A 25,986-nucleotide genomic window follows, 5' to 3' on the forward strand; every position below is an offset into this window, starting at 1 on the left:
TGTACCCGAATGTGCAAACCCAACATAAGACGGTTGTGATTACTGATCTCGAGCCGGGCATCCTGAAGAGTGAAGTTGAATGGGCCTTAGCCAGCCTTGCTAAGAACAAAGCTAGCGGAATTGATGGTATTCCAGCTGAGTTGCTTCAAAACCTCAACCATGACGCTGTTAACATTCTGCATACATTATGTCAGAAGATTTGGACAACCCTGCAGTGGCCACAGGATTGGAGGAGGTCAGTTTATATCCCCATTCCAAAGAAAGGCAGTGCCAAAGATTGTTCCAACTACCGCACGATCGCGCTTATTTCGCATGCTAGCAAGGTGATGTTGAAAATCCTCCAAGGTAGGCTGCAGCAGTATGTGGATCGGGAGCTTCCGGACGTGCAAGCTGGGTTTCGCAAGGGCAGAGGAACTAGAGACCAAATTGCTAACCTTCGCTGGATCATGGAAAAAGCAAGAGAGTTCCAGAAACCCATCTACTTCTGCTTTATTGATTATGCGAAAGCATTTGACTGCGTAGATCACAGCAGATTGTGGCAAGCTCTCCAAGAGATGGGAGTTCCAATTCACCTCATTTGTCTCCTCAGGAACCTGTATGAAGGGCAAGAGGCCACAGTCAGAACTGGGCATGGTCTTACTGATTGGTTTCCGATCGAGAAAGGAGTGAGGCAAGGCTGCATACTGTCGCCCTGCCTATTTAACCTATATGCAGAGTGCATCATGAGGAAGGCCGGTCTGGACGAGTCTTCAGCTGGAGTGAAGATTGCTGGAAAACGTATCAACAACCTTAGATATGCGGATGATACCACTTTAATGGCAGAAAGTGAAGTGGAACTCAAGAGACTTCTGATCCGCGTACAAGAAGAGAGTGAGAAGTTTGGGCTTAAACTGAACATTAAAAAGACAAAGATCATGGCGTCTTGCCCTATCAAGTCCTGGAGCATCAATGGACAAGAAGTGGAAGCTGTGACAGATTTTCTGTTCTTGGGCTCCAAGATTACCTCGGAAGGAGACTGCAGCCATGAAATTAGGAGACGCCTGCTTCTGGGAAAGAGAGCAATGGTTAGCCTTGACCGCCTAATAAAGAGCAGAGAAATTAGTCTGCCAACCAAGATCCGTATAACCCGTGCTATGGTCTTTCCAGTTGTGATGTATGGATGCGAGAGTTGGACTGTGAAAAAGGCTGACCGCCGAAGAATTGACGCGTTTGAATTGTGGTGCTGGCGAAGACTCTTGAGAGTTCCTTGGACTGCCAGAAGATCAAATCAGTCGATATTGTCGACCATAAACCCTGACTGCTCATTGGAGGGTCAAATTTTAAAGTTAAAGCTCAGCTACTTTGGTCATCTGATGAGAAGAGAGGAGTCGCTGGAGAAAGATTTGATGTTGGGAAAGGTTGAGGGTCGCCGGAGAAGGGGTAGGCAGCGAACGCGTTGGTTAGATGGCATCCTCGAGGCACTGTAGATGAAGTTATGTGATGTTAGGAAGATAGTGAGAGACCGGAAAGCGTGGCGTGACATGGTCCATAGGGTCACGAAGAGTCGGACACGACTGAACGACTAAACTGAACTGAAAAGTTATCAGAACTAGTTATTCATTACATTTTAATATAAGCCCTGTCTGGGGTTTGCTTTTTAAGTGACTCAAGTTTTGTTACTCTTGTTGAATGCTCTTTCTGCGTTAGCATGTACTATATGCATTGTTCACCTGACATCACACCCATAGACTTTTACTTGTTTTTGTTGTGAAGAAAAGTCTGAAAGCAAAGCATTTTCAAGCGTGTGATGAAGTTATCACACTTTTACTTTTAGTGGTTAGGCGCTGCTTCACGGGCTATGTCAGAAAAACTGGAGGTATGTGGAAAGCGTCAACCTTTGACCTCAAGCAATGACCTTTGAAGATGCTTCTGGCAAGTGGTAGTTGCAGGTGTCATGGCCGGGCACTGATTGGTCGGCAGTTTCTGTGACATCGCCGGTCTTACAGTCACTTGCTGTGAAGTTCGCTGAACCTTCTAATGCGGTATTCGGTCTCCTGCACAGAGTGTATGACGCGAAGTAGCTGCTCTGTGTGTACCTTTCCCCGGTCACAGCGATTACCAAATTGGTGGAACCGCAGACACACGATGGAGGCTCGGTGGCTGCTCTATAGTTGCCGGCGGCACCCGCCACTGCAGAGCGCTCGTTCCGCCCCAGTCTTGCCTTCTTACCATAGGTATCGTTTCAGAGCGCAGCTTCGTACAGTGTTCATAGTGTTGAAGGTCATTTCTGTGGCCAGTGGACGTTTTTTATGCTTTCTCATTTCGCTACGTGCGGGTCAAGCCTTCTGCTCTTGTGCATATAGCCTATTGTGAGGAAGAAGGTGTATGGTGGCTGACCAGTGCATGATGAGGTGCCAATGGGTCGTTGGAGCTTTAGGTGCTGAGAAGAGGCGCCTAGTTAAGCTGGAGTTTCCACCAAGAATTTGACCCTCAGCTACAGCTTTCTTCTTTTTTTAAAAATAAAAACCTTAGCTATTTTCCCCACAGCATTTGTCCCGTATGCACATGTGCGGAAGAGGAAAACGTAGGGGAAGGCAGAGGTTCGGATTGCAGTTACTTCAGTGCTGTTTGTATGTTTGCTTGGGACCTCTCCTTTCCCAAGTATTTGATTAGCCGATATCCTTTCCCCAATCTTTAATTAGCTGACTGAAACTTTATTTTCCTTTCCCTAACCATCGATTGGTGGGAAGTGTCGCCTAATTTTTTATTGGCTGCCATTCCTGCCAATGGTGGAGACAGAGCACTTAAATCTAAGCGCTCTGGGTTAAACCAGGGCTGATTTAGTTTAATCAATGGTTCAGTCATGTAAATAGTTTTCTCCTTGCTTGGTTCTTCTTGTTTTATTTATGTGTAAATTAATAGTTAACCTTCTCTTCCTGCCGTCAAGTAATGTGAATGTGAGTCCGAACCATCATTATATCAAGAACATCGATATCCTTATCAACAAGTGTTTTCCCAACATTGCCACATGAAGGGGAAACTCAACTCTTGCCTTTGTGTTTGCTTTCATTAAATGTGTGCGCTTTAGTGATATTACAGAGCGAATGCATTTTTAGGCCCTATACACCACTGTTTTTTATCCCTTCATGAAACGTCAAAACTATCACATTATGCAAACTTGAGTACACCGTTAACCTTGAGTTTGGCGCTCTTTGGCCTGAGTCGCCCTTGCACCATTAAAATCCAACATCATCATCATTAAATGTGTGTGTGTGTGTGAGGTCAGCAGGGACGTATGTGCCATAAACTCATGTGATGAGACAGGTGAATTTAGTCTGCTTCAAAATGGGTAGCGAGCATGGTCCTTCATGGCAATTGTCGCAGATTAAGATATGCCACGCCAAGCAGCGTGAAGAGCAGTAGGCAAGATGACAGTGACCTCATCTACATCTGCCATCTACAAAGATAAACTGTGCCAGACAAGTGTTTTTGTACATTATAGTACTAGGTGTTTAGCTACAGTAAACCTCTGTAGTTTTTTTTCTTTCTAGAAGGCTTATCAAACTTGGATTGAATAGGGGATGAAATAAGGGCATGGAAGTTCAAGGGTGCTATCTCGACTCGTAGGCTTCAAGCTTTTTATCTAACCCTCACAGGTGTGACATTGCTTATAAGTTGTTAGGCTTTGTTCTTCCAGCATTGCATTTTATTCGTGATCATTAACATTTTTTTTTTTTGCTGTGTATTGATATTTTAATCTTTTCTATTGTTTCTTTCAGGGTCATCAGTCTTGAAACCTCAGGAAACAAAAAACCTAGTCTTGCGGGTCACACCCTTTAGTTCTAAATGTGAGTGTCACTTCCTTTTATTTTCTTCAAAATTTCCTCTCGCGGCCTCTTCCCTTTGTCTACGTTACTTACTCCTTGTTTAAACTTTTTTTTTTTAGTAAGCCAGGACAACGCAACGGTTGTCTCGCAGCTTCCCTTGACTCGAGTTCAGGTATGTAAGACTAGTTGAGTAATTTTTTTGTGTTGCAAATTTTTACCATATAATCATAGACAAAAACAAAATTGTTAGCTTGGTTGTGTCATTAATAATTATTACGGGGCCAAAAGTGTTTAAAAAAAGGTACTTGCGGACGATTTTACTCCGTAACATGGGAGTAAATTTCTATTGTCCGCAGTAGTGTTAGGATGCTCCAACAAAGAGCAACGCCATACTTGTTTCCACGTGGCTTGCACCAATAAGTGCCTCCTAACTTGACTACTGTTCCCAAGGTGCTCGACTACTGTCCCCAAGGATGCGGGATTGCATCCCGGCCTCGGCGGCCGCTGTTCGATTAATGTGAAAAGCCGCTAGGCGCCCGTGTGCTATGCGATGTCAGTGCACATTAAAGAACCCCAGGTGGTCGAATTTCCAGAGTCCTCCACTATGATGTCTCTCATAGCCTGAGTCGCTTTGGGACGTTAAACCCCACAAACCTTAAGTATTGCACTGGCAAATATTGTCGGGGCGATATTTACTTTCACGGCTTGAAGTAAGAATACAAGGTTGCATTTCACAGTTGCAGGAAAAGAGGGATAATAATGCACTGCTTTTTGGAAAATGGAAGGTGGCAGTACATTGTGCTTATTCGTCTTTGATTGTGTTGTGTGCTGCCTTTCACAGGTGGAAAGTGGGCGGAGTCCATGCTTGGAGTTCTGCAGCTGGTGGGGCCAGGAGCTGCCCTTGCCTGGAGTTGATGCATTTGTCCCCCAAGGTGGAGGTTCCGCATCTGAGACAGGTCCTACTGCACCACTGATTGATGTCACACTTGCTGTTATCTGGAAGGTGGGTAGTCAACCTGCCTGTTGAAATTGGGCAGCTTCAAGCTTTAGGAGCAGCTTAAAGGGACACTAAAGACAGCCAAAGATGGTATGAAAATCTAATAAACTACATTTGGTGACACTGTCGCCGCATATGCGGCAGCAAAAAATCGAATAATTGCTGAGATATTGCGATAAGAAGTTGAGGTTTTTTCTTGTTCCCGCCGGTCGAATTCAAACTGTGGCCTCCGACTACGTAGTCGGAGTTGAGTGACGCACACTATGACGTAAGCGGAGACTCCGTGATAGCTGGCGAGCCGGCGCGGTCCGCGGCGTCGCATCCCTCAAGGGTCAACATGGCAGCAGCGTACTCGCAATGACGGCCTCAGCCGAAATAAATAAAACGATGGAGTAATGGACCCCTTGCAAAAATCGTTAAGTAGGCTTTCCCACGCTACTTCTTTCCCCTAACATGGCGTCACTGGCTGCCAGAAAAACGGCGATATAGACCTGAAATCGCATATTGCTTCTGCACAGATACATTTAGTGGTAATAGGGTAGTTATGCGAATATGTTCTGATGCATAAATCATATGAATTATGGCCATAATACAATGTTTCAATACATTGCAGTTCTGCCATTAGTGGGGAATGCAGCATAGAGGTGAAGCTAACTTAACATTTATGAAAGAGGTCTATTTACCGAGCGATGGGCCCATAAAGGAAGAAAAAAAAAACATAGAGCGCTTGTAATGCACAATACTTTACATGTTTCTCAAGCTTTTGCGCTCCTTCTTGCACTGTGTACAAACAAACCGAGCCCTCTGTCATCGCAGCGCTTCCTGACATGTTTACATACAAATAAGATTTAGTTACCAGCAAAATAGTGTCCTCGCTGCTGCGCTTGTCAGTTTTGAAGCTTCGTCGCACTTTTTTCCTTCAAGGTTTGTGCTACAGCTCCGTGTTCAGCGAAAATTACGTCCACGGTAGCAGAACATGACTGAAGTGCCGGCGCCACTACATTTGCCAGCGCTGTGAAATTCCACATGTTAAAATGGATCCAGTGCACAATATAGTGCGCATAGGCATCCAGAACATTAGTTGCAAGACGTGAGAGCAGGCAGCATGCGCCGATGATCAAGAAGTTGTAATTTTTAGACCGGCAGCAGAAACACTTTATCGTAAATGGGGCCATGACATAAAAACTAGAAATATTTCCAAGGTTCCTGTGGCGCGGTGTAGCCGAGCGGTTAGCGCCGAACGTTCCGGAGCAAGCAGTAGCGAGTTCGAGTCTTACCCCGCTACTGGCGTTTTTTTTTTTTTTTTTTTTTTTTACAAATCGATTTTTTTTAACCTTTTGTAACGTATTTCTGGTGCTTCGTTATTTTTAGTTTTTACTTTTTACCCGAAGCCCTTTTTTTCGCCGGGCGACGAGCGCAATATATCGACGCTCTCCTTGGTATGAGCGGCAAGTATGCCCCTTTTGTTTACGACGCCTGCAAATAGCACGTTGAAGGTCTTGTTGACGCAGTATATGTTGGTCAGATGTGCCATGATTTAGTGAACAATTGAATGATAATGCGTTTTTCCTTCGGTACTTAGCATATGTATGCTTTTCGTGGCGTACGTAGCTGCAGTCAAGCGGTCAGGTCGCAGTCGAAGCGGCAACGGCGGCGATATGTTGGCGCAGAAGTGTGAACGAAGGAGCGTGTCAGCGGTAGCGGATTTCGCTCGCTCGTGCCTCCGAATGCTCAAATGGGAACCATCAAGGCGCATCTGCTGCTCCAAGCTCGTAATTCAGGCGCTGCAGGTTCAAACAAACTATCCGAGTGCACACGAAATGCCTGAGCCGAAACATAACCAAAACTGAAGTGGGCACCTGTGGCGCCTCCAAGTATATTTTTGTATTTGCCTTGCAACGTTTACTTTGTCTTTTCGCCGTTGTTTACGTATGATAAAAGCGTGTTATCATGTTTGAGAAAAAACGTACTACCGCATTCAAACATGCAGCGCAATTCGCATTTGTCGGCCTCCGGGATCCCTAACGCGTCACGTGATTTGTAGTTGCGAGCCTCGGCCGTTTGGCTGTGGTGGCGATACCTGTATTTCTGTTATTCTTCTTTACTTCCTTATAACAGCTCTGTTTTCAGTAAGAGTGGTCTTTTTGTAATCAGGAACTGGCATTCTATCAATGCAAACCCACTTCCTTTCTCTCTTTAGTGTCCCTTTAAGGACATCTGTCACAGTTTAGGGAAGAGGCATAGCAGCCTTCTATTGTTTATTGATTAGTTAGGTGGAGGAATACTGTGGGGCTGCCCTGAAATACCCTTATTAAGCAGCTCAAGTAGTTGTGTCCAGCAGAAGGATATATATGCCCCAAATTTCATGCCTGCAAATGACAGACATTGACTTGACTTATTGTTACGTAGTTTGCTCTGCTCTTAAAGATGGCGAGAATTGTGTCCTACTGCATTCTGGCAGAAGCTCTTGTTAGACACTACCTACATCACTTTTCCACCTTTATGAAAGTGCCTTGTTGGTAGTATTAAGCTTCCATTTGTTCTGTTGTGTTGGTGCTTGTGCAATGTCTTAGTACATTACGCACGGGATATTTAATGCCTTCTTCTTTTGAGGTTCCACAGTACTGTCAGAGTACTGCTTATGTTTCTCATGACTAAGTGTTCTTGCCATCCTGGCAAATGCATTGTAGCACTGGTTTTCTATAATTTGGGCACAAGGACTGGCTGTACTGTCATGGTTACAACCTGTGCCTGTTCCTTGTAAAGGCATTAAGGAGGAGGTGAAAGTGGAAGTCTTCAAGGGAAGCCTGAACTTTTAACAGAATATTCTGGAAGCACATTACTGCATGGCATGGGCACTGTACAAACTGTACACAGGAGTCAACAGGAGCAAGCTTCTGTGTTAGGATCATAATGTTTTTATGTATTGCATTGTGTTTGTGGAAGAGCCAACAAAATTTGGGAACTTGCCCGAATAATTGCAGCAGAGAGGGTGCTGATGCATTTATGTACATGCTTAGTTATATTATTTTATCGGAATTTGCGCTTATGTGATATTGTTGTCTCCACGCAAAAACCAGAAATAAGGCAAATATTATTTTGCGGACAATGACAACAAATGTAAAATTTCACAAAAGAGCTCGAGGTTGTGAGGTGTATGCTGCTGGGATATTTTAGGCTGAACCTCTCTGCAGGCGGCAGTGGACCAGGATGGATCTGTGCGTGTGGTCAGAGGCCAGCACCATGTGGCGCTACGGGAATTTTATACAGTGTATTCTTCATTACCAGGCCAAGAGGTATGGCAGCATTTATATGTTACTCAGTTTTTGCCAGGGCTAAGAATGAGTGTCTTATGCAATATAGTTTAAAGAGATTTTCTTTTCTTTTTAGTGTAATGCGGAGAAGGTAAGGGGTTTTCAAAGTATGGTGCTTCGAGGTCATCACATCAGCCTGACTCTCGGCATATTGTGGGACAAATTGCAAAAATTTTGATATTTCTAACAGCTGATTTCACCTGCTGAAATATCCACTTGAAAATTTAATGCAGATAATGCAGGAATACAGTATACTGGTCGTCAGCATGTTATCTTTTAAGAAGACTTGCTTCATTAAAGCTTAAAGCCTGTCATTTTAGGTGGCGGAAAATTTTGAATTATGCGAAGTGACAAAAAAGTCTACAAATTTTGTGGGAAGCTTCCCAGGTGTTTATGCATTTGACTTTTTGTGCAGGAGGTGCTGCACGCTTAGCCTCAATGGCCCAAGGTTGATTGGAAGTTGGCTTTTTTCTTTGCATCTAACAATCCCAGCGGATGAGGTTGCTGTGAAAAAATATTGTAAGGTAACGCGAAGTTCAGACTTGGCGGATCAGGCTTAATTGAGACCTGAAGCCCTGGTCGCACACTGTAGCCAACCACACTTCGCGATGACGATGGGTATCTACAAGAGAGAGCAGGATGAAGATGAAGCGCCACACAGTGCTCATACTATTGCCCGCGCAGTTGAAGCGGCCAGCCTGGCCGCAATTAGTCCGCGGGATTGCGCCGAATAAAAGGCTTCATGCGTGAAACGTGAACAACTTCAGTGCCACGGTTACGACTGTCTGGAGGAGGGTAAACGGGAGACGCGATAGTTTACCGGGGAGGTTTTTGCAAGAACTGTGTAAGGACCAATATAATGGCGCTGGAACTTGTCACAAAGGCCAGGAGTGCGTAATGGTGTCCAAAGTAACACCTCATCGCCGGGACGGAATGCAACTTGGCGGTGGGTTGCATCATAGCGGCACTTGCGGTCTTCCTGGCTAGCTTCCGTGTTGACGCGAGCAAGCCGGCGAGATTTGGCCACTCGGGAAAGGAACTGGTCGGGAAGAGAGGATGAGGAACTGGCATGTGTAGAAAGGAAAGAGGCATCAAGAAGGGTAGCGGGAGAACGGCTGTAAACTAGGAAAAACGGGGTGTAATCTGTGGTCCGCTGTACAGCCATATTGTGGGCGAACGTAACAAAAGGAAATATTAGGTCCCAATTTCGGTGGTCCTGGTCGACGTATATAGACATGTTAGAAAGCGTGCGGTGGAACCGCTCAGTCAACCCATTGGTCTGCGGGGGATAGCTGGAGGTCAGTTTGTGATGTGTGGTTGAAGCCTCAAGAACTTCGGCTACAATCGTCGACAGAAATGTCCGACCACGGTCGCTGAGAAGCGCTTGAGGGGCCCCATGGCGCAGATGAGCGATTCCAAAAAGAAGGTCACGACCTCAGGTGCTGAGCCATTAGGCAGTGCAGCAGTCTCAGTGTAGCGTGTTAGGGGGTCGACGGCAGTGACGATCCAGTGATTACCTTGTGCGGACAATGGAAGTGGCCCGTATAAGTCTATGCCAACAACGGCGAAAGGAGTAGCAGGGCAAGGTAGCGGCTGTAGTAGGCCAGCAGGAGGAGAAGTCTGCTGTTTGCAGCGCTGGCATGGCGGACAAGAGGCGACATATTTTGCCACGCTTGAGGCGACGCCTGGCCAAAAGAAACGGATTTTCACGCGGTGGTAAGTGTTATGAAAGCCTAAGTGAACGGCTGTAGCATCATCGTGGAGAGCCGCCAGGATACAGGTGCGAAGCGTTCTCGGGATAACGGGGACCCAACGGGTGCCTTCAGAGCAATAAATATAACGGGAGAGCACGCCGTTGTCAAGTTTGAACTTTTGGAGTTGTCTGCGCATCCTAGCGGTAGGAGGGTGAGAAGCACCGGTGAGAAGATCGATTAGGGAGCTGCAGTAGGGATCTGCTCGCTGGTTTGAAATAATGGCATAGCGATCTGGAGCAGCGGCAGGAGTAGCGCAGGTGATGTTTTGAGCTCTGGACGAAATTGGGACGTCGAGGGTGCACGCAGAAGGCGCGAAGAAGCACTAGGTGGTGATTCTGGGAGCGGGCATCGGGAAAGAGCATCGGCATCTCGATGTTTGCGACCCGATTTGTATGTGACATCGAAGTGATATTCCTGCAAACGCAGAATCCAATGTCCCAGGTGTCCAGTCAAATATTTGAGGGTTGATAACCAACACAGAGCGTGGTGATCGGTAACGATCGTGAAATGGCGGCCGTAGAGGTAGGGGTGGAATTTCTGGACCGCACAAACGACGGCGAGGCACTCTTGCTCAGTGATGGTGTAGTTACGTTCCGCTGGTGTTAGAGTTTGACTGGCAAATGCAATTACCTTTTCCCGAGAAGCGGTATCACGTTACAGAAGTATGGCGCCGATACCGAGGCTGCTGGCATCGGTGTGGAGAATGGAGGCAGCAGTATCGTCAAAGTGAGCGAGAATAGGGTCCGAAGTGAGGGCATTCTTCAGGGTTTGAAAAGCTTTTTCGCATTCTTTGGACCAATTGAAAGTAGTACGGTCGGTGAGAAGGTGGTGGAGCGGTGCAGCAATGGTAGCGAAATTGCGAATAAAACGGTGAAAGTATGAAGATAGGCTTAGGGAACTGCGTAGATCCATAGTCCGCTGAGGGCGTGCAAAGTTCAACACTGCAGCAAGCTTGTCAGGGTCGGGTCGAATGCCATCGCGGCTGACGAGGTGGCCGAGGATTTTGATTTCTTTCTTGGCGAAATTACACTTTTTTTGTGTTCAGCTGGAGACCGGCGGACGCCAGGCACGGTAATACTTGATCAGGGCGGCATAAATGATCAGTAAAAGTCGCAGAGAAAATAACTATGTATTCCTGGTAGCACAAGCATGTTTTCCACGTAAGTCCTCTAAGAACAGTAACAATCATGCGCTCAAACGTAGCGGGGGCATTACAAAGTCCAAAAGGCATGACATTGAATTCTTAAAGCCAGGCGGGAGTAGCGAATGCGGTTTTTTTATTGTCGGCTTCGTGCATCGGAGTCTGCCAGTAACACAAATCCAAAGCAGAGAAATATTTGGCACCCTGAAGACAGTCTAGGGAGTCGTCAATTCGTGGCATAGGGCAAACGTCTTTGCGAGTGACTTTGTTAAGTGCGCGGTAATCAATGCAAAAACGCACAGACCCATTCTTTTTTTTGACCAAGAGGACCGGAGATGACTAGGGCTAGCTGAGGGGCGAATAATGTCTCGTCAGAGCATATCATTCACATTATCTTCTATGATTTTACGTTCTGATAAGGAAACACTGTAAGGGTGGCGGCTAATAATAGAAGTACCTTCTGTAATAATGCGGTGCTGTGCAGAAGAAGTTCGGCCCAAGGTCAGAGAAGTGACATCAAAGGAGGCTTGGTGTTTTCGAAGTAATTCCTGCAAAGCTTGGCTGTGAGTCGCAGGAAGGTCAGGATTGATGGTGCCAAAGAGAACACAGAGAGAGGCATCGGAAGAAGCTGCTGGTGAGGAAAAGGGGGCGGTAAGGGTGGTGAGGGACACCGGGTGAATGTCCAGGGCATAAGGAAAACATGTCTCTTTAGTCAGCACAATGGGCTCTGAGGAAGTGTTCGAAGCAGCGACAAGTGCTGTGCCATGCTCAAACCGAACAAGACTTGGTGGTAACGCGATTCCACGGGTTAGATGGCGATCAGAAGGCACGATTAGCACATCTCCGTTATCAATATCAGTAGAAGTAAGCGCGACATGTTGTTCGCATCCAGGGGACAACACTTAGTCAGTAGCAGCAAGCAGGCGATGATGGGGCTCTAGAGGTTCAGAAGACTGATCGCTCTCGTTCATGTAAATGACCTTGTCACGACACGAAATGCTGGCTGATGTAGCAGACAGAAAATCCCAGCCTAAAATAATTGGGTGAACGCATGGTGACATCACGGCAAATTGTACATGGTGGCGGACACCGTCAACAAAAACTCACACAGTACACTTAGCAAAAGGCCGAATTATTGCACCATTGGCTCCACAGAGTTCAGGTCCATCGTAAGGTGTTTTAATTTTTCGCAAGCGGGAGCACAAGTCGGTGTGTATCACAAAAACAGCGACCAAAACCTCAACAGATAAACCTTTAACCCAAGCTAAAATCATATTCGAGGGACGTTCCAGAGGATTTTTGGGATGGCCGAAGACTGCAGTTTTCCCTCCTAAAACTGCAGTGGTCTGTTTTCCGATAGGAGGGGGTTCATCAGACAAGCTTGGCGGAGCGGCGAGGTTGAGCGGCGAAAAAGCGAAGGAGAACGGCGTCTTGAAGGCCTGTAACCACCAGGCGGAGCGGGACTTTCTGGCGGGGGTGATGAATGTCGGGGATAATCATGGAATGAACGGTGGTTAGAGCTGGAGAAGCGAGGAGGGTAGTCTGCTTCAAATGCGTCATAGCCGCGGCATTCATTTTGGAGCCTGCAACAACAGAAACGGGAAATATGGCCCCTTTACCCGCAGTAATAACAAACAGGGCGGGCTGGGCGCCAGGTGGGGTAGAATGTCGGCGCCGCGGCAGGTGGTGCCAATGATGCAGCGATATGAGCAGTGGTAAGCGCCAGGGGCGTAGGCGCTCCAACCGCAGACGACAAGGACGTGACCTGGACGTACGTTGGCACATGACAGATGGTAGGAGCGACCGTGTTGTGGGGGAAGAAGTCATTATGGCCAGCTCTTCTTTGACAATGCTACGCAGGCCGGCACTTGAAGAATCTGGCCCAGATGCAGGGCGGCACAAATTACCTTGAGTCCACAGCTCTTCATGAATTAATCCACGAATAAGCGCACGGAGGTCAGTGTTGGCAGTGAAACCAAAGGAAGTGGGATCAGGCTGCAGGCGTATTGACTGTAGTTCGTCAAGGCGTTGACAAGTCTATATGATGGCGTCGATGGTTGTAGGGTTCTGCACGGCCAGGGCGTTAAAGGCGAGTGGCCCAATACCTTTAAGGACGTGCCGAACCCGCTCGGCCTCTGGCATGGTGTCATTTATGCTCTGGCAAAGTGCAAGAACGTCATCTATATAAGAGGTATAGGTCCCATTGGACCGCTGAAGTCGGGCTTCTAGCTTCTTCTTGGCGGACTCCGTGAGAACAGGAGCGCAGAAAATCTGGTGTAACTTTTGTTTAAAGGTAGCCCAGTCCGGAATCGTCGATTCATGGTTTATTAACCACGTTTTGGCCACATCCATCAAATAAAAGGACACATTAATTAGTTTAAGAGAATCGTCCCACCGGTTGAAAGCACTGACCCGGTCGTAGCTGTCGAGCCAGTCATCAGCGTCGTTGCCGCGGAGACCGGCGAACATCTGCTGGTCGTGCTGACGGCTGCTGACTGTCCAAATGGCAAGGGGAGCTGGGGTAGAGTTGGTAGAAGCCAGAACAGCGGAGTGGCCCTCTTGGGTCATGACGATGGGGGTCGGGGTTAAACGGCGGCCAGAACGGAGCTCCAGGTGGACGCAGGTTACGAAGCGGCGGGGAAAGCAAGGCTCACCACCACCACGTGTAAGGTAACGCGAAGGTCGGACTTGGCGGATCAGGCTTTTGAGACCTGAAGCCCTGGTCATACACTGTAGCCAACCACACTCCGCGATGACGATGGGTATCTACAATAGAGAGCAGGATGAAGATGAAGCAGCACGTTCAGCCGTGGGGAAGATGAAGCGCCACACAGTGCTCACAATATGCTCTGTTATTCTAGTTGGGTTTCCAATATGATGTGAGGTGCTTTTTTACAGCGATTATTGAGAAAGGAAAAAGCTCATATTTTGCTTTACAAATATGGTAATGTTGCTTTAGACACGCGCCAGTATCTTGACTTGCCCCCTCAGAGTGCATGGGCACATTGCTACCAGAGCCACAGCACTTGACACACTAGCTTGCTTGAGCAGATGAGTGTGTCAAAGCAGAACTTTGTTCTTCTTCTAGTACTTTCTGTATTTTGATGAAGTCCAGAAGTGCAGTATTATCTAAAAGAAAAGTGTTTCCACTAGTACTCAATTCCACAAAGAATAATTCTAAAATTCGCAATTTTTCTTGGAGTCATAGTGGACTAGGGGTTTCAAATGGGTGTTCGTAGGCATATGTAGATGTGTGATCGGAATGAAATATAATGAAGTATGACAGCAAGAATGAAGTTGTAGGGTGTAAGAACCAGGAAGCGTACGTTTTAAAATGTCTTATTTAGAACTTTTGATTCTGGTCAAAAGATGCATTTGGAGAGTGTGGGGCTGCTTTTACAAATATCTCTCTTTGCTTCCATCAGCCAACTGACGTGAAGCCTGCAATCCCACCAGCCTACCCAACTATTGGACTAGTGGCACCAACGTTCCAGTATGTGCGTTGTGCTTTAGTGCACCCAGTTCAAGTTAAGCATGACTTTATCACCAACAGGTAAGTGCCTCGCAGGTTGGCTGTGCTTGAACACTGTGGCATATATGTATTACTTTTCACACAGGCATCATACTCTAGGCATGACATAACAGAGTGATGGGATTTCATTGACAAGCATTTATTATGTCAAGGAAAACCTGTACTTGCAATCTAGTTTGTGCTGTGACAACATTCAAATCAAGTTATGGATAGTAATATTGAAATGGCTCTGTCATCTGCTCGTTTTAGCACACAGTTCATGCAGTGCACTTACTTGACTTATCCAGCCTAGTGCCTTAGCCACTATAATTTGAATATAAATTTTGTAGCATACAGCGGATATTCACTGCATGCAAATAATGCATCACTTGTGTTAAGTTCATGTTAGCTGTGGTCGGCCGTTGCATGGTGTGCGGTTGTAATAGGGGGATAAATACGTTTTCCCCGCTTAGTCGCGGCTGACAGTCCCAACCGCCAACCCCACCCATTGATCGCGTGCGCTGCCGAGCGCACGCTGACCACTGCGGGCCGTGCTCTTAAGGGGGGGGACGCGGGTCTTAAACTGGTCAGAAATGGGCGAAAAATGGATTTTGAGAAGAATGCATTTTCGGAATGTTTGTACCTTTGAGCACTAGCGTGCAAAATATCAACACTGAATTCGGTCGGGAAATACGGTAAAATTGACTTTTAAAACGCCACGAGAGCCCTCGAAATGGCCAAAAAAGGGGTGAAAATTGTTCGAACTTCCCGCGCGCGCTGCGGGTGAAGCAGCCGGCTGGCCGCCGCCATCTTGGACTTGTTTTGAAGCCTGTTTCTTTGTGCGCATTTTGTGGCATCTCCAAATGACGTCGCTCAAACAGAACGACCACCGTCGCGGGTTTTCCGAAAGCCGTTTTCGGTCCGCTAATTGGCTGGAGCGCGCGCTTGCGAAGCGAGCCCCTCGTCTTGCGCTTCCCATTGGCCAGCGCGACTGACATGTCAGTTTGTTTTCTTTTTCTCTTTTTTTTTTACGTTCGTTGTCGTGGCTGCTGCTTCGCTCGTTTATGATGCGCTTTCACGATCGTATCAGTTGTTCCCGCAGCCGGTGCTGGTCTTTAGACATAGTTTGGTGGACGTAGCCGTATAGGGGAGCGCACCTGAAGTTTGCTCCCACTACACCAGCGCCGCCTCCTCCTCTGGCGTTCATTCCTGAACGACTGGTCGGGGACGTCGCCAGGGGAGCACATTGAACCATCCACGTCCCGACTGGTATGCACGCTGCTCGCGGCGTTGGCACCCTCTCTTTCATTGTATGCACGCGCCGTCTCACTCGTAGGTGCACAAAAGAGATGTTGCTGGTCGCTGCGAGTCTGGCTGGCATTCCACAGCGTTCAGAGAGGGAAAAAAAAGGTTATTGTGTCCAGGGGTGCGGAATGGCCCCTCTTGGTTCTTTTTATTAAAAGCACACAACAGCACCATGCTTGCAGTGCCACAAATGCTAGCCGTGCAAGTGCATTTGCCATTGCTTGTAAACTGCTGCTTTGGAGAGCATAGCCATGAATTGTAAAAAAAAATATTCGCGGTGAAACTTCTTTGGCCATGAACGGCCTCCAACTAGACCAGACTTCTATCCAATTGAAAAAGTATGACATTATTTATTGCAGAAACATTTATTTACCACACTTTTGCGTGGAATCGTAGCATTTAGTTAAGTATTTCTCCATTATTGTTATTTACTTACGAATGTTCATGCGGCCGAGTGCAGTTTCGAAAAAAGAATTTTGGAGTCAAAACGTTTGTCATCCACATCAGTGAGCATTCGCTTATGATCGATGGCTCTGCAGATAGGTTGTCTTGAGGGTACGCGTGCGCTGTGATAGCATGAAATAAATAAGCAACCGCTTTTCTCTATGGTACTTATTAATCAAGCTTACGACATTTTTCTTTTAACCATAAGCGAGCAGTTGGTAGGCATATTCGGTGAATGGTCTTGTCTTTCTCTTCAGCCTCGTATATCGCCTTCAGGACTCTTAATTTGAGTTAAAATAATGGTAATTTTAATATTATTAGCACAAAAAAAAAAATACCAAAATCCAATCTATTAAGTCAGCGAAGTTTCGTGCACCACACTGAGCCATCGAATAAATTTTGCATTGTGAAGATGACTATGTAAAAAGAGATTTACTTTCCACGTTGTAAACTGTTTTGCCATTTAATTACTTGCGGCTCTAAAAGCGCCGTTAACATATTGCCGTTTTCGTCAATTTGCCTCACGGAGGGGACATTATCCATAAGTTTTTTTTTCACGTTTGCGCTGAAAGATTTTCCTAATTCTCTGAAGAATGCGCATGCGTAAGCGTTCAAGCATCAAGGAGAAAGCACGCGACTGCACAAACAGATCTGTAGAAGCCCAGCACGTGCAGAACTGACCACTTTCAAGAGCCACTCGCTCAGCTGTTCAATGGGAGGGGGAACCGGCCTTCCCGATCAATTATCGGGACGCCGCCGAAGAGGGCGCTTTTCACCGGCGCTTTTCACCGGCGCTTGCAGCGCCCCCCTGCGAAGCTGCGGTCCCCTATCAGGAGTGTATTGAAAACGAAAGCGCCTAGCGAGTGCGCATCGAAGAACGAGTACGGCGGGTGCGCTGCCAGGGTCGCGCGGCGTGTTCTCGACCTAGCTGCAGCACGTCCGGCGGCATATAATCGTTTGCGAGCGGTTCAGAGGCATCCAAGATAGCATCGATAGATTGCACTGTTCAGCTGATACTCGTGGTCCCCACCGACGCTACCACTTTGTTGCTTTTTTATCGCGTCGCTTCAGACGACAGGCGAGCCTGACATTGCACCGTTGCCCGCGTTCCTCACCCGCGAATGCCGCAAACGGTTTCGTTTTTTTTTTTTTTTTTTTTTTTTTTTTTTGCAGATTGCCTAAGTAATCGCGTCGCTGCACTCAAGGGGTGTGAAAGTTCGAGCTTTAGCTCCAGCAAGGGACTCCACGTGCGGCCCTGCTTGCGCTGTACAACAAAGTAGCAAAGTTTCGTTCTGGAACATTAGCCAATTTCTTAGGTCATTCTAGTATGCCGCTGTGTTTTAGCCTTAAACTTTGTGCAAGTTTATTAATATTGCAAGACCGTTTTATCGGAATTTTGAGTATTTGTTTGCCTTGAAGGGCACTGCCACAGGCATATGAAGTGGTAAATGAAGCTTTTCACGCTGGTTCTAGTGGCGGTATATTTAGACTTTGTGGGAAGCTTTTATCAGTATTTGGGGAGAGTACCGTTATATGTTCAGTATATATAGCCTTTCTCATAAAGGACAAAGCCTCACAACAATTCCATTTATATTACCATAGCTGCAGTGTAGCAAAAGTTAAAGGCTGTCTCAAAATGCAAATACGTTTTTCTCGGTGCTGTTTCTGGAGACTGCACCCAGCCATACTGTGCTTTTTCTCTACATTGTCACCAAGTGACAATGACAAATTTAGCATCACTGCAGTCATATTGAAAAGATCTGGGGGTGATCCAACACTTACATCACTCTATCGAGATTTTTGCAAATTGCCATTAAAATAATATCGCATGTCAAAAAATTTTGCTGATTTCCTAATGGCATACACTACCTTGGCCATGGGTAAGGGTGATAGCTTCAGTTTTAGTTGACACATTCAAAATCCAAAGACAGTTTTGGAAATGGGAAGAGCATGACATTTTTGGTGAGAAATAACACAGTGAGGCTACTGAATGTTCAAGTTATAATATGTGGTCAAACTTCAAATGCCGTTTTCTCAGTTTCATATTTTTTGTCGATCTCTACAGTCTCACACAGGGTTTTGATAACTTCTTTTTAGTTCACACAAATAACTTTGGTACCATTTTCTTCAGGGAGAAATGAAGTACCTGATGACGTTTTTAATTTTTTAGTTTAGGCAATGGATAAATGTCAATTTGAGATTAGCTTGATGAGTTCGTGTCAAATAATGCAGCCTTTTACTCTTAGCATAATATGTGAGGATGATGTGCCTTTTTGAGGAAAATGAAGAATGTCATCGGGTATGGGAAGACTTTGGCTATCAATCTATGTAATTAAAAGCAACGAAATGCAATGAGAAAGTTCATTAAAGTTGCGTAAGGAATTCACTAATTATGCTCTGGACTTTGTTAGATAACTTTTGATCTAAGACCATCAGCTCAATTATGATTACATTTTTGAAATCAGCAGAGAAACCACATCTGTGTGCAAAGTTTCATGAGATTCTAGCCATAACTAAGAAAGTTAGTTTTAAGACCCTCGTCCCCCCTTAAAGGCCCACTGTCCACCCTCCGGTCGAAAATATTTTCTTCCCCGGTGACTGTGAGACTTCGCCCCTGGAACGCAAGGCCGCAAAATGTTTTTGAAAAGAGTAACTAATAACGCAGTTACAGCCACCGCAATCACCCGATTCTATCCTGCCTCTCTCCTTCCGTTCCCTCGCAAAGGTTTTTCACTCTCCTGCCCGAGGTCGTCTAGCCTCCGCAATACAAATTCCCCTTCCTCCTCCGCGTTTGGCGGGAGGTGGGGCGTGGCTCTCCGCGAGCGCGAAAAAAAAAAAACGGTCGAGGAAGCGCGCGCCGCTGGATTCAGTCTGGCCGTGGCGAGGGAAAAGCGCGCTGCGAGCGGTAGACACCCATCCTTCTCCCTTCAGTCAGCTAGACGGACCAATGGACGTCGTTCCCGATACGTACGTCATTATCGGGGCCCGTCGGGCCAGCGCAGGGAGCGGTGAAGCTGGCTTCTCAAAGGAGAGCATGAGGGAGCTTTGAATTGTATTTTCGATGCTTTGCGGCACGCGTGTCGCTGTAGAATTTTGCACAGACTATCTCCGGTACCTGATCGAAACACTGGGCTCTTTTTCTTAAAAGGGCCTTCCCTGGACAGTGGCCCTTTAAGAACAAAGGAACAACACGTGCTGACAACAAACAGGCATTTATTGCTGCAATAACAACGCCAGCTAGCAATAAAACACTAATGAATACAGGTCGTCTGACTCACCAGCAAGGCTACAGGCGAATGTTTGCCCGCGCTAGGGCAGGGGATAAACTCCGAGGCCGGACAAGACGGGCAAGCAGAAAAAGTTCCGCGAGGCTTCACCTCGCCGGCGACAGCGGGATGTCGCGAGGAGACGTCCGCTCGCGTCCAGTTCCCGATGCCAAAGAGAACCGGCTTTCCCGCATGCGCAGGGGGGAAGGCTCTGTGACTCCCCAACTACAGCGACGCTGGCGCCATCTCTCGATAGTTAATGGTAACCACCAATGCTGACGTCATTCTGCGATGGCTAGAGTAACTACCGCGGGGAAAGCCGACTTTCAAGGGGATGTTGGGAGATCGTTCCCCACATTCCCCCAACCTTAAATTGACCCACGCGCCCATAAGTACATGCTATGGAGATGCCTTCATATACTTGCACTTGAGGCAGGAGCATTCAGCAGAGGTAGCACCAATGACGTCCTCGCAGACTTCCGTGGTGCGCCGACGGTAGCATGAAGGTCTCCGCAGGATGGCTGGCATGTCACGTGGGCTGCAGTGTCTGTAGCTCGATACGCAGCAGGACCCGGCCGCAGTATCTGCAGAGGCGGCGCCAGAGAGAGTACCGAGTCAGGTGCTGGTACGGCGCAACACCAGGGATCGCGGGAAGTGGACCACGTGTCCACAGGGCCCGCGAGTCTGGCTGAAAGCTGCAGGCCAGGATAGCCGCAGCCAGATGTGATTGCTGACTGGTCTCGCCACGGCTGCCCAGGGTGGATGTGCCGACCAGGATACAGGCAGCTCCGTCGCAGCAGGCGGCTGCAAGACGATGTGCAGAGGCCAGTAAGCCTGGGTGACTCCGGTGAACCTGCATAACCAGAACGCTCTCCACGTGCCTTTAAAGAAAGTCATGGGAGGGAGCACCGGCGTCCACACGGGCCTCGTGGCTCCGTACAAAGCTCGCTAACAAAATGTGTCATGCATCTGTAAAATGCAAAGTTCAAGTGAACAAAGCCCTTTCTTGAGTTGAACGAGACTGCTCAGTTGGTGCGAGGATACCAAAAAAAAAAAACAAAAAAAAACACAAGTGGGCAACAATATACTGCCGTTTTACAACACCACGGTTCTGGCGGTCCTTTCTTCTGGTGCGGTGCAGGCAGCTACGGAAGCCTTAGGCCTAACGACCACTATGACAGTCTTCAAAAAAAAAAAAAAAACCCAGAAAAGGGCTACGCGCACACAGCCACAAGGAGACATCAGCACAGTGGGTTGATCCTACTTCACTCACTGCACGAAGCGGATTTGCAATCGGCGCCCAACGTCAGGGACGGTGTCGGAGCGCCCGGTGCCGAGCTGCAATACCAGCAAGTTCATCATGGCACCCGTTGCCCCAGGCCACTCGGCTCCCTGAGCCCGCGACTCTCGGAGTTGCAAAAGAGACAGATGAGAAATTATGTACAGAAAACTCGGACCACCCACGCGGCTTCCGTACTCACTCGCTACAGGCTTGGCGACTATGCGGGTGCTAGGCCTCGTGCTCCCTCGATGTTTTCAAACTGAAGAAACTTCTCCGAAGGGCACAAAAAAAAATGCACTGAGCATGTCGAAAAGTTCGAACATGCTGCAGCGGAATTCACCTCGCACTCAAGAAAGCATGCCGCAGAGCCTAGCGATCAACATTCACTCTAGGCCTAGCACTTGTCATGTCCGGACAGAGAACGTCCCTTGCCATGAAACAAACAGTCGTCCAGTGTTCCAAGAGCGGCCCCACGTTGGGCGCCAGATATGGGGTCACAACTACGCACGCTAGGTAACAATTTATTAACCCTAATGCAAAGCAACAACACACACTGCGGAAGAAAGTTCTATCCGATAACATAGGAGTTCGGGGGGCTCACCGGGTCGTAGTCGTCCACTGGTAGGGAGGGTCAAGGTTATCCGTCCAGGGTCTCTGGGTGCAGGCGAGGCAAGAGCATCTCAGTTGGCGATAGACTGACGCCCACGGAATTGCACGCAGTCGCTGCCGGTGTCGAACAATTAGGCTGCAGTGCCTCATTGTCCAAGCTGCGAAGTGGCGAGGTGCCCGATGTGGAACCCTCCGTGCCAAGCCTATCTTCTCTCAACGCGCCAGGAAATATCGCTCGGCTATTTCGCGTGGGACGCCCTAGCTCTACATCCTCAAACCCTAATGAAGGCTGCAACAGCGCGTCAAGAAGAGAGCTCTGACCATGTGCCACTAGCTGTGATGGCGTGAACAAAGCCTGCAAGTCAGGCCTACCCGATGCCATACTTTGTTGGAACGTCGATAGCCGTCCGTTCGAACAAAGTTACCTGCTCAATTGCCTACTTCGCCCCACGTTCAGGCGCCAGATGTGGGGTTTTAATAGGGGGATAAATACATTTTCCCCGCTTAGCCACGGCTGACAGTCCCAACCGCCGACCCCACCCAGTGATCGCGTGCTCTACCGAGCGCACTCCGACCACTGTGGGCCGTGCTCTTGGGAACAAAGGAACAACACGTGCTGACAACAAACAGGCATTTATTGCTGCAATAACAATGCCAGCTAGCAATAAAACACACTACTTAATACAGGTCGTCTGACTCACCAGCAAGGTTACAGGCGTATGTTTGCCCGCGCTAGGGCAGGGGATAAACTCCGAGGCCGGACAAGACGGGCAAGCAGCAAAAGTTTCGCAAGGCTTCACCTCGCTTGCGACAGCGGAGTGTCGTGAGGAGACGTCCGCTTGCGTCCAGTTCCTGATGCCAAAGAGAACCGGCTTTCCCGCGTGCGCAGGGGGGAAGGCTCCGTGACTCCCAAGCTACCGCGACGCTGGTGCCATTTCTCGATAGTTGATGGTAACCACCAATGCTGACGTCATTTTGCGATAGCTAGAGTAACTACCACGGGGAAAGCCGACTTTAAAGGGGACGTTGGGAGATTGCTCCCCGCAATGGCTTATAACACGGGTAGTACAAGCTGAGCCCAGTTTTAACAGCCGGATTTGTAATGAATTGTTTCTTATTATGAATGCTTGCTTGTTAGGAATTCTCGCTAATTGTAACTGTACCGTGGCTGCTGAAAACTCGTTGATTCAAATGTCATTAGTTCAAATTTCTGAATAATTCAAACTGTGTGACTTGGTCTGTCCAGGCTCCATTGATGCATCTATAAAACACATCTTGTTAATTCCAATATGAATCGTTTTCGCTACTAGTCTACTACTAATCTACTGTTTTCCGGCACCTCGATCGCAAGGAAAAACTCTGCAGAAAGCGGCGCATCGAGAAACACGAGAGCTCATACGGAGACGCGCATGAAGCGGCAGCTACGGCGGTGAAAGCAATACAGCAAGAAAAAAAAAATGACGCGCCGATTACGGCAGCCAATGGGAGACGCGGAATGGCGCCCGTGATAGCTAATCAGACCATAAACGACCTTCGGAAAACCAGCGCATGCAGTCAGTCCGCTTGAGTGAAGCCATTTTGAGATAGCATAAATTGCGCACAAAGAAAATGGCTTTAAACCAAGCCCCAGATGGCGGCGATCGGCCGGCTGCAACGCCCGCGGTACGTGCAGGAATTTCGAACAAATTTCTCTTTTCGGGAGGCATTTCGTGGATGCTTTGACGTTTTTAAAGCCGCTTTTATCGCATTTCCTGACCAAAATCAGCGTTAATAATTTGAGTGCAAGTGCTCGAAAGGATAAACGCTCCGAAAGTGAGTTTGTCTCAAAATCGACTTTTGAACATTTTCGACTGTTTTATGACTGCGTTTTCCCTTAGTTAACTTTACGACTGTTATTTTTAGGGAGAGAGAAACGTGCTCTCCCTCTAAACCGGCCGTGACTTAGCTTTTGCGGTTTGAGTGATGGATGATGTGGCCAATGCTGAGATGTGGCAAATCTCATACATTAAAGTCGAAACAGGGTGTGGCCAAAAAGCACACTCATTGGTTTACTGGTGTGACTGACTAGTGTGAGTGTGTGAATCACTGAGGTTGCACGGTTGCTTTTGTTGCACAGAAGGCACAGAATAGTCTCACATGCATTCAGTTTGCCATCAGCACATTTATTTTATACCAGGTTTCGTTACCACTGGCAGAGATTTGTCGTGCTTGCTACCAGGCGATTCTATCGAGGAAGAGCGAGTTACCTCACGTAACAAGTGCAGGATACTGCCGCTTCTCACTGTGCTTTGCTGTGAGTTGCAAAGAAATTCGTTAGGTTTAAAAGGTTCGACTAGCTTGAATAATGAAAGTGTGGGGCGAGTTAAATAGTGATTACTGTTCACACACTACAGTAGATTCTCGTTGAGACTAATTCTTGGATAATGTTAACCATGTGAGACCGTCTGGTCAGCGCGCGCTTAGGATCCGTTGAAAAAAAAATCAACACAGAAGGTGAATTGTTTCGCTTATACTTCGGTCAAGAGGAACATTTGCAGCAACCTTGAACAATGGAGACTCTTCTAAAGGCACACAGGGGCATTCGTGAGGTACTGTTGAGGAAATAAAGACAAGTCAGACCTCAAAATTGCGAGCATATCACATGCCACACACTGAATCCAGCTGACATTTAGGCTTCACTTAGCCACGAAGTGCTCCTGCTCTAGTGTTCAGTATTCAGTTGGCACTGTTCAGTGTATAGTTCAGTTGACATCTTCTCTGCATGCATATGGTGGCAGGCAGAAAGGAGCGGGGTGCACCAGCGGGTAGAATAGACAGCTGTGCTGTGAATGGCACGAGGGAGATGTACACAGCTACCAAACTGAGCACCTTTAATGTGTTTACAGCAGGAGGGAAAGCAAAAACCATAAAAAGGAACGCAGATATGTTGCTGCGGAAAGAAGAGATGAAATGAAAGCTAGACAGATGCCATTTTCAAGTTTGGCAATGTGAGCTTGTTTTATGTCCTCACTCTGCTTCATGTACAGTTTTATATAAACGCTCTGTTTGCAATTATCGGCTTGCTGAAGGGCCACTTCATTAATTGTTTTCATGTAACGTATATCTGGGCACACTCAGCATTTTTATGTGTCTTAATTTGAGGCACTTCTGTCATGATTAACTTCTGATTAGACGAATACATCTTCATGGTCCTTTAATGTTCATCTTAAAGGGAGTCCGCTTATTTACAGCTTTGAATATTTGCACACCCTAGAAAAAAAAAAAAAATGTCTGGCTCTTTAGCTGTTGGGAAGATTGACTCCAAGGCATGCTCGAGCTTACTGTATAGATTTGTTAACAATTTTTTTTTCAAGGATGTTGATGGTCAACCTCATTATGGCGTTGTTGTAAAGTTATATAATTGGACTTTTAGTTTCATCAGCACAATGTCTGTAAATGTGTTTGTAGGGGCTTGTTTACAGTTTATTTAGTAAGTGCGCTCTTTCTTTGCTGCAGGCTTTTGGTAATACCGGTGAGCCTTTTAGTGCACAACCCCAGCTTTAGGCCAGTCACTGTCACTGTGGAGCCAGGCAACAGGTAGGAAATAGTACATTGCTTCTTTGCTAATTGCATTTTTGTGTCATGGGTGAAGAATTAGCTACATCATACAAGTGCACTTTTATAGCTTACCAAATGACTGTAGTCAGTGACTAGTTTTTTGGATGCTCAAAGTTTTTACTTTCCTAACTTTGCATAATTTGGTTTACAGTCGAACCCGGGTATATAGAATTTTGATTATATCGGCATTTGCAGCTACAGTAAAAGCTCGTTAATTCGAACTTCAGTAATTCGAATTTCGGGATAATTCGAACCGTACTACTTGGTCCGGCCTAGCTCCATAGAAGTCCATGTATAAAAAAGCCCGTTAATTCGAACATGAGTTGGTTCTGCCACGGTTAATTCGAACTACGCGCCGCCGCGCCTGGGCGGCGTGCCGCCTGGCACATGGCCAGAGCAAGCCTTGTCGCGAGGCTGCAGCGGCTGAGTTGCCTCCAAAATGGGGAGAGAAGGTAAAAGCGGGTAAAACTGGTGCCAGCACCCGGCGCAGAGGCTGGAGGGCAAGGGGTGGCAGCTGTGGCAACAGTTACGCCCTCTCTCTACCTCCGAGAACTGCGGTTTCCGGTTTTGAGCCGCCGACCTCAGAGGCCTAAGAATCTTGTCTTATAGCTGCAGTTGTTAACCGATGGATGGCGCAACCAGCACAAAAATACAGCGAATCCAGTACTTCGCAGCTCCGCTAGCACTCGAGAATTGAACGAATAGGAGGAGCCTTCGTCAACGTCTTTGTCCTGAACTCGCGGTGGTCTCGGCCGCTTTCGACAACCTCGAGTTTTCTGGTTTTCGGCGCGCTTACGACCTTTGTTGTGCGGATCGCTTGAAAAGTTAGGCCTCGGTGGTGTGCTTCACTGTGCTGACGTGCGGTTTCAGAATGGCGTGCGCCCGCGGTAAATACCGCGGCAAAACACTGAAGGATAAATGCGACATCTTACGGGAAGTGGACGCCGGAGTCTTGTCGAA

At 47.3% G+C, this 25,986-nt stretch overlaps 1 protein-coding gene across 8 annotated transcripts in view; it reads left to right on the forward strand.

Annotated features, from left to right (window-relative positions):
* The window catches only part of l(3)76BDm (trafficking protein particle complex subunit 8 homolog l(3)76BDm), a 105,352-nt gene that overhangs the window by 73,683 nt on the left and 5,683 nt on the right, over window positions 1-25,986 (forward strand). For all 8 annotated transcript variants that reach the window (XM_084588626.1, XM_084588630.1, XM_084588631.1 and 5 more), the window contains exons 21-26: window positions 3,759-3,827; window positions 3,926-3,978; window positions 4,648-4,809; window positions 7,998-8,099; window positions 14,438-14,565; window positions 24,925-25,005. In XM_084588626.1, coding sequence (XP_084444752.1) covers window positions 3,759-3,827; window positions 3,926-3,978; window positions 4,648-4,809; window positions 7,998-8,099; window positions 14,438-14,565; window positions 24,925-25,005 — 595 coding nt within the window. The remainder of the gene's footprint in view (window positions 1-3,758; window positions 3,828-3,925; window positions 3,979-4,647; window positions 4,810-7,997; window positions 8,100-14,437; window positions 14,566-24,924; window positions 25,006-25,986) is intronic.

Source organism: Amblyomma maculatum, chromosome 1, assembly GCF_055883805.1.
Source record: "Amblyomma maculatum isolate TAMU_Amacu chromosome 1, ASM5588380v1, whole genome shotgun sequence".
In the NCBI taxonomy this organism is placed as follows: domain Eukaryota; kingdom Metazoa; phylum Arthropoda; class Arachnida; order Ixodida; family Ixodidae; genus Amblyomma; species Amblyomma maculatum.